This window comes from Octopus sinensis, linkage group LG4, assembly GCF_006345805.1.
Source record: "Octopus sinensis linkage group LG4, ASM634580v1, whole genome shotgun sequence".
Taxonomy (NCBI): Eukaryota; Metazoa; Mollusca; class Cephalopoda; order Octopoda; family Octopodidae; genus Octopus; species Octopus sinensis.
In genome coordinates this window covers 129,437,721-129,447,322 of record NC_043000.1, presented here as the reverse complement: position 1 = coordinate 129,447,322, position 9,602 = coordinate 129,437,721, and the positions used below count along the sequence as shown (strand labels likewise).

At 36.2% G+C, this 9,602-nt stretch overlaps 1 protein-coding gene across 1 annotated transcript in view; it reads left to right on the top strand.

Annotated features, from left to right (window-relative positions):
* LOC115210585 (tetraspanin-8-like) overlaps positions 1-7,203 on the top strand; it is a 285,558-nt gene extending 278,355 nt beyond the window's left edge. The window contains exons 10-11 of the mRNA XM_036502648.1: positions 6,437-6,520; positions 7,186-7,203. Of these exons, the coding sequence (XP_036358541.1) occupies positions 6,437-6,520; positions 7,186-7,203 (102 nt within the window). The remainder of the gene's footprint in view (positions 1-6,436; positions 6,521-7,185) is intronic.
* The last annotated feature ends 2,399 nt before the right edge of the window (positions 7,204-9,602 follow it).

The window sequence follows — 9,602 nt, the reverse complement described above, 5'->3', positions numbered from 1 at the left end:
AAGAAACGTTACTTCACTAAAGTTTTCATTCCTTCCTTTTGTTTCTCTTTTTTTTATACATCTAAATTTTCATATCATGAACTCATTTTTCATAATTAATTCATTCTTCAAATTTGCATATAAAATCTGTATTTAGATTTGTTTTATAAATCTTATGTTCGTAGATTTAGAATTTTTCTCGTTTCCATTTTAACAATTTTAATATATTTTGCTTCGTTTTCTTTTTACTTTTATCTATCAACTTTAAGATTCCTCTCGTCATCTAATTTTTTTTTTTATTACTTTGTTTAGTCATTCCTTTTTTTTCTGTTATTTCAAACTTCTTTCACTGCATGTTCTGTATATCTCTCAAGAGGTTAGTTTTGCCTGGAAGATAGTAAGTTCTGTTTACTGAAGAGACACTTAAACATTTGTTATTATATAATATTATACACAATAAAAAAAAAGAAGAAACAACAAAGACCTCACATTCCTCTAGGCTAGAATCATAGTTAAGCTCCGGGCAGCTCAGGTTTGTTTGTTTGTTGGTGCTGTGTTTTTTTTTTTAAGTTTTTGGCAGAAAATAGTTCTATAGAAGAGTTGAATAACGAACGTCTGCAAAGAGAGAAAAAAAAATAGGAAACTATAAGAAAAGAAAGAAAGAAAGAAAGAAGGAAAATTATTAAGGATGAAAGCAATTCGGAATGGCTGAGCCAAAATCTATTCTGGGAATTTGTGTTTAGTCAATCAAAAAGAGTGTGTATTTGTATATTACTGTTATAACTATCTTGTAACTATTATTGTTGTTAGTGGTGTGGTGGTGGTGGTGATGATGGTGGTGGCATTGATGATTATGATGACTACGAGGATACATTGACGACGACGATGAGGATTATGGCGAGGTGAAACATGGTGGCTATAATGATGGTTCTGTGGTTTTGATGACTATCGTGATGATGATAGGGTGGGGGAGGAGGAGGAGGAGGAAGAGGAGCATAATGACTATAATGATGGTTTTGATGAGTATGGTGATGACGATTAGGATAATGGTGTTGATGGTGGATAAACTGATGATGATGAAGATGGTGGTGGTAGTGGTGGTGGTGGTGGTGGTGGTGGTGGTTAGAAATGGTTTTGCTGATGATAATGAGGGTTGAAATGATGATGATGTGAAAGAGGAGGAGAAGGAGGAGGAACATGATGTATATGATGATGATGGTGGTGGTTAAAATGATGACGACGACAGCTATAATCATGATTAGTAAAAATTCAGTATAGATATTTTTTTTGTGTAGGGATTTGTTTTGTTTTTTTTTGTCTTGTTACTTTTTTCCCTCTCTAAAACCCATATTCATGCCAGTCATATCAGTGATGTATATTTAGCTGCTTCTGTTGAGTTTTCCTCCTTGTTGCTGATCATGACGTTAATGATGATGATGATTACGATGATTTTGTTGCTATTATTTTTATTGTTGTTATTGTCTCTTTCATTGTTTTAACTTCAACTAAAGAGACAGCATTGATTTCACTCATCTTGTTTTCCTTCATTTTTTTCTGTGCATATGATTTTTTTTTTGATTTTTGAAATATTTTTTTTAAATTCATCTTCATTTTCAACTTTCAGTTGAAAATACATTCTCTAATTTTGATATTCCATATTTTTTCTTCAAAATGTATATAGTATATGTGTACGTGCATGCGATTATATATATATATATTGTGTGTGGTAAGTAGCTTTCTAACCAACCACATGGTTCCGGGTTCAGTCCCACTGCGTGGCATCTTGGGCAAGTGTCTTCTGCTATAGCCCCGGGCCGACCAATGCCCTGTAAGTGGATTTGGTAGATGGAAACTGAAAGAAGCCTGTCGTATATATATATATATATATATATATATTATATATATATATATATGTGTGTGTGTGTGTGTGTGTGTGTGTGTGTGTGTGTGTGTGTGTATGTGTTTGTGTGTGTGTGTTTGTCCCCCTAGCATTGCTTGATGACCGATGCTGGTTTGTTTACGTCCCCGTCACTCAGCGGTTCGGCAAAAGGGACCGATAGAATAAGTACTGGGCTTACAAAGAATAAGTCCCGGGGTCGATTAGCTCGACTAAAGGCGGTGCTCCAGCATGGCCGCAGTCAAATGACTGAAACAAGTAAAAGAGTAAAGAGTATATATATATATATATCACCTTGATCGGCCAGGCTATTAATGTTGCTACACATCGCTGGTCACAATGCGCTTCGCATTGTTTTAGCCTTCAAATGACGCCACCCCGCTGGCCAAGCGAGCAGGCCAACAGAAGAAAGAATGAGAGAAAGTTGTGGCGAAAAAGTACAGCAGGGATCACCACCACCACCTTCTGGAGCCTCGTGGAACTTTAGGTGTTTTCGCTCAATAAATACTCACAACGCCCGGTCTGGGAATCGAAACCGCGATCCTACGACCGCGAGTCCGCTGCCCTAACCACTGGTCCATTGCCCTTCCACACACACACACATATATATATCGCTTAGGCATGGCGATGCTAATAACCTGATGTAAGAACTCAATATGCTTATATAGAATAAAACGTTAGTCGAATACAGAGAGTAACATGAAGTTAGATAAATGACAAAGAAACAGATTATGCAATGCACTTCATTAGCTTACAGTCGTTTCTGCTATAAGATGTAGTGCACTCAAGAACAATACCCATGACGTTGTTCAGACACTCCCTGATTGGTTAGAAAGAGGCTGGAAATTATCCTGAAACTATAGATATGGCTCGAATGGTCTCTACTAAAGATACCCAATCACCAGGTGGTAGAGTTCAATCGCACCGCTGATTACATGCACCAACCATGTTGGCTATTGTGAGTTTTGAAATCAGAACAAACGATTCCACCCGTCTACTGTCCGATATTGGTACTTTATTTATCATTCCCGGAAAAATAACAAGCGACATTAACCTCGGTGAGATTTGAGCTCAGAACGGACGAAGCTGGAATAATTTATCCGACACTTCTCCTATTCAGCCAACTTGCAAATGTATGTGTGTGTGGGGGGTGCGTGCGTAGTATGGATGTACAGCTTAGAAGTTCACTTCATATCACAAGGTCTTGGGTTCGATCTCGCCGTATCGTATCTTGGGCAATTGTCATTTTCTATGGATTGCAACTGTAAATGAGAAGGCAGAGCTTTGTTATGTACAATGTCACTGGATCTACCTGAAAATTATACTAAGAATACACGTGCCTGTTCAGAAACTTACATGCTAATGTATTTATGTAGTCACCATTTGTAGGTAGTGCATTTCTGGCCCACATCTGGTAGCATTTATCGAGTCAACACATCATTGACAACTATAAATTAGTGGATATCTCGTCGACACCACCAGGTAGTGGACGTCAGGACGTTAACTATAGGTAGTATTTATCTAGCAAACATCTGTTGACAGTTGCTACCACCTCTCAATCTGACCCCCATTTGTGATAATGGTCACTTGGTCGTTAATTGTAACTAATCGACTGCTTGTTTCATTTCATATTGTTTTTTGAAATTCGTAATTCACTTTTTATGTAGGCTATATTTTGACAATATTGCATTCATCAAGTCAACATTTAACGGTTGAGAATAATTAATTGACACGTGTGTTTGTGTGTGTGTGCATGTGCGTGCGTGTGCGAGCTAGTATATTTTGTCTCTTTGTCTTCTCTCCTGGTACTGTATGAACATTTAATGCGATTTTAGAGTCAAGTTTTGGTTGCTATTTCCAGTTTGGTGGTTTCTCTTAGATACCCTGAATTATAATTTTAACAATATTTACCTTTGAAGGTTTTTATTACCATGCTGGCCACCTGATAAGATCGGTATTTAAATAACGATCTCATCCTTATTTATATAAATATATATATATATATATATATAATATATATATAATATATATATATATATATATATATATATAAGTTAATGCAAACAAGAAAACAAAAACAAAAAAACACAACAACACAAGGACGTGGAACAAATAAAGTATTATTGGACGCTCAGGAAAGAAGGGAAGAAGGAGGGTTTGACGTTTCGAGCGGAGCTCTTCGTCGGAAACATAGGAGAAGGAAAGATCCCGAGAAGGGAAGACAGGGGAAAAAAATCGCTAGTGGTACAGACGAGGTCACATACTGATATATATATATATATATATATTTATATATATATATATATTTATATATATATATATATTTTTATATATATATATCATATGAAGAGGTCGTTCTGTGTATGTGTTACAATTACTCAGTCGACATCTACTTGTGTTTGTCCTGTTAATATCTTCTGGCAATCGAATGTCTACTTATTCGTTGAAAGTATATATTTGTATGATATTTCTAATATTTACGATGTTAACAGCGTTAAGTTTTGCTTGTCTGGATGATGTCATATCTCAGTGCTGTATCAAAAGTTAGATTATCACAATTTATATATATATATATATATATATATATATGCGGATGTCAACTGCTGCTTTTAAATACGGTTCTAAATGTGGCAATCAATAAATTTTATCCGTTTTAGATTTGATTCATGGAAACCATACGAAAAGTGAATGTCGTAGGCGTAGGCGCGGCTATGTGGTAAGTAGCTTGCTTACCAACCACATGGTTCCGGGTTCAGTCCCACTGCGTGGTACCTTGGGCAAGTGCCTTCTACTATACACTCGGGCCGACCAAAGCCTAGTGAGTGGATTTGGCAAATGGAAACTGAAAGAAGCTCAATGTATATATGTATATATATATGTATGTGTGCATATGTTTGTGTGTCTGTGTTTGTCCCTGCCCCCAACATCGCTTGACAGCCGATGCTGGTGTGTTTACGTCCCCGTAACTTAGCGGTTCGGCAAAATAGACCGATAGAATAAGTACTAGGCTTACAAACAATAAGTCCTTGGGGGTCGATTTGCTCGACTAAAGGCGGTGTTCCAGCATGGCCACAGTCACATGACTGAAACAAGTAAAAGAGAGTCGGGTTCTGTCCTGTGTTCAGATGACTCAATAAGTACTCAGTTAAAAAGACATCGGCAATGGCGGGATCTAAGATAGGAGAGGAGACGGTGCCATGCATGATTGTGGTGGTATAGAGAGGTGGGTTTGGTAATAGTTTGCGGGACGTTGATACAATTTTTAGAAGGCTACGTTCTGAGTTCAAATTCCGCCGAGGTCGACTTTGCCTTTCCTCCTTTCGGGGTCGATTAAGTAAGTACCAGTTGCGTACTGGGGTCGATATAATCGACTTAATCCGTTTGTCTGTCCTTGTTTGTCCTCTCTGTGTTTAGCCCCTTGTGGGTAGTAAAGAAATAGGTATTTCGTCTGTTTTTATGTTGTGAGTTCAAATTCCGCCGAGTTCGACTTTGCCTTTCATTCTTTCGGGGTCGATAAATTAAGTACCAGTTACGTACTGGGGTCGATCTAATCGACTGGTCCCCTCCCCAAAAATTTCGGGCCTTGTGCCTAGAGTAGAAAAGACTAATTTGCGGATGTCTTTACTTTTTTAACATTGAGTGGTGTATTAATGATCATTGGTTGAAAAGTGTGATAGATTGTGTAGCAGTTGCACATTGGAGGTGGAGGTGACTGTAGCGATGGTGGTGAAGTGAGTGATTATGGTGGTGATGATGATGATAGAAGAGAAAACTTGATATATTAATGAGGAAGATAATGGTGTTTAGATTGATGTTGACAATGCTCATGATGACAACGGTGACGATGACGAATATGATGACGATAGTAACGATGACGGTGGCGATGATGATGACTAGAAGAACAACAGCTGTGATGAGATCGACAACACTAGAAAAGCTAGTGGTGGGGTGAAGATGATGGTGAAGGAGAAGGATGTCAGTGATTGGGATATTAGTAATGATGACAATGAAGAAGAGGAAAAAGAAGACGAAGAGGACGAAGAAGAAGAATAGGACGAAGAAGAAGAAGAAGAAGAAGAAGAAGAAGAGGAAGGAAGAGGACGAAGAAGAAGAGGACGAAGAAGAAGAAGAGGACGAGGAAGAAGACGAAGAGGACGAGGAAGAATAAGAGGACGAAGAAGACGAAGACGAAGAGGAAGAGGACGAAGATGAAGAAGAAGAAGACTAAGAAGAAGAAGAAGAGGACTAAGAAGAGGAAGGAGAGGAGGATTAAGAAGAAGAAAAGAAAGAGGAAGAAGAAGAAAAGGAAGAAAAGAAAGAAGAATAAAAAGAAAATAACGATAACTATAATGAATGTAATAGCAGACGTTTTATATGCTGCAGCAACACTTTGTAACTTGTGTATTGAGATACTTTGATGTATCGTGAAATTTTCATCTATTTTTTTTATTGTCTCATTTCAAGCAAAACAGAATTGCGTCTCCATCCTTAAATGGTTGGAAAACACTGTATCTTATATATTCATATTTCTAAATGACTTTCTCTTTTATATATTTTCAGGGCTGCTTCTCTGCTATTTCTGATCTTTTCTACACTTATCTAAACGCTTTAGGTGGAGCAGCTTGTGGCGTTGCTTTGTTGATGGTAAGGAGATTTTTTTTTTTACTTATTTGATATTTTTATTTGTTGTTGTTTCTGTAATATATATATTGTGGAAAGACAATATCTAATGTATAAATCAGGTATGGACAACCTATCTCGAGAGGTTACTTGAGACATGACTCATCATCAGGCGGGCCGCATATAAAAAATTCAAGGTTATTTTTTGTTGGCGTACCATTTAGAAAGTCCTGCAGGCTGCAGTTTACCCATAAATAATGTAAATAAATCGCGCAACTATAAAAACTGTGTCATCTGTCAATCTCTACAGTTCCTTTTATTTTACAACTATCAAAGCGTCAAAGGTTCATCACGAACGCACGTTCGTGAGATGGTTGTGATACATAAGCAGTTCTGAATACAAACCAGAAAGCGAAGTATGAACACGCAATGCGCATATGCACACTGAATTCATAAAACGGTAGAGAATAATAAAACATAGTGCGCATGTCAAAGTAAAACGGAAGATGAGAATAAAACAAGTTATACGATGGTTTGCATGCTACATCTCACACCATTATCACTCAGCTTTGTTGCAATTTCACCAGATAGGAGAATCATAATATAGGAACGCTTGATTTTCTCATTGTTTAAAACATCGTTTTAGAGAATAGATATAAATCATATTAAAATCCAATTGTTAAAAAAAGGTGGAAATTATTCGGTAGCTTATTCTGAACCTGCAGCCAATATACTGACTTTCTATTTAATTCATCGCCATGATAGATCGTTAGCCACTACACACATTTTTCTCTCCTTGTTTCTCTCCTTTTTTCTGTCCCTTTGTGTAGAAGAGCGTAGGCTCGAAACGTAAAATACTTTTTTTCTATTCCTGAGCGTTATACTAATACATCTGTTTGTTTTGTACACCACCTGTCTTCGTCTTTTGTTGTTTTTTTCGTAAACTCTCCCTTATATATATATATATATATATATATATAGATATTATATATATATATATATATAACGATAGGTTCATTGGTTATTTTAGGCTAAGAGAAAAGAATTCATGTTCTCGAGATTCATCAACAAGGGGGACACTATAAATATCTAAAAACCTATTTAAATCTCAGCATGTGATAAAAAAATTGCTATCTTATTTGTTTGGGCGCGTTCAGATGGAGGTTCTTCCTATTTTTTTTTTGTCTAAATTCTTTGTTTCTTTGAGACTGTTTTATACTTTATCTAAAATATATTAATAATATAGCAATATTTTAATAGTTTCTTCAGGACCAATCGTGTTACATAGGTGCGAACGCATATACGTAGAAGGATACAAGGGAACACACACACGCAAACATACATTCATACATATACACATGTATATTCATATAAATGTTTTTATGTATATACATAATGTACATAAATGCACGCTGTGCACACACGTAAGAGACACAAACACACACATATGCATACAAGTATTTAAAATGCCAATATATAAGTTTATATACGTATGTGTGTGCGTGTATGAATGCACCACTATGTATGGATATGTACGTATATATGTATGCATATAAGTATTCAAATATTCAGGTGTATATGTACGTATATATATGTGTGTGTGTGTGTGTGTGTGTGTGCGTATATACACATATATACCTCAATATTTATATACCTCAATATTTGAATTATATATAATATATATATATATTATATATATTATATATATGTATATATATATATATGTATATATATATATATATATATATATATATATATATATATATATATATATATATAAATAACACAAATGGGACAGAACGCAAAACAGCCGGACAACTAGGTGATACAAAAAGGGACAATAAACAGCCAGACAGACGATACAAAAAAACAAGGACGGGTCATTCGAAGCTTTCTATCCTCAGTCAAAAACGGGATTCTCCTTGCAATTTCGGCTGATTAATCTTGAGATTGCTCCAATCTGGCCAGCCCCAAGGAATAAACTAAGCTAAGAGCATTAGGTTTCTTGGAAGAAAGCATCGAATGTATACGAAAACAAGTACGGAAAAACAGATGATGTTACACAAATATAAATACAATAATTATAATAATAACAACAACAACAGGACATAACAACAGGTGTCTTTCGAGTGGGGACGAATTGAATTCAGCTGGCCTGTGTGGAAATGAAGCCTTACGGCAGAGATACAAAACTTTCAGAAACACAGGGAAGAATATTGATGGGGCAGTGACCACAGTCAGAGACCGCTAGCAGTCTGACCTATCGGTCACGTGAGACGAGAGAGAAAAAGAGGAACAAAAGAATTAAGGAGGGGAAAGTGAAGAGAGAGTTGTAGAAGCAGATGGACAGAAGAATTAAGGAGGGGCGAGAAAAAATAACAGGGACATAGTGAAGTGAAAAGTGAGTAAGAAAAGAAGGCAAAGAAATCACTAAGTCCCTGTGATTTCTTTGTGTGTGTATATATTTATATATATATTCAGAGAGAAAAGGCGGGACAGATTGAAAGAGAAACATACAGACAGAAAAAGACAGAGGCAGACACAGAGGAGAACGGACGAAAGAGATAGGCAGACTGAGTTTAGGAGAAAGATTCATATATACACACACATTCAATTATAAAACCTCTCAGTTCATTAATAATTTTATCTATGTGTATGTGTGTGGTTCTTGTGTGTAAATGTATTCGGAGATAGTTAAATACAAGTATACATATGTATGTATGTATGTATGTATGTATGTATGTATGTATGTATGTATGTATGTATGTATGTATGTATGTATGTATGTATGTATGTATGTATGTAGACAGATATCTAGTATTATGTTAGAATTTCCATCTTTTTCCATCAGGCAATTTCTTGCTGGTCGTCTTTTGCTGACTCACTGAAATGACCTTATTTGGCTACCGAGGCGAGGCCGAACTAATCCGATTTTCATATTTTCCTCTAACTTCCAAGATGTTGGCTGGGATCCAGGCCAATATATATCACTTGTGATCCAAAATCTTGTAGCAGGAATAAACTAGTCATAGTAACAATTAGTATTAATAAGGATATACGAATGTATATACAAGGAAGCTCTTAGCTGGTAATGGGGAAGCAATGA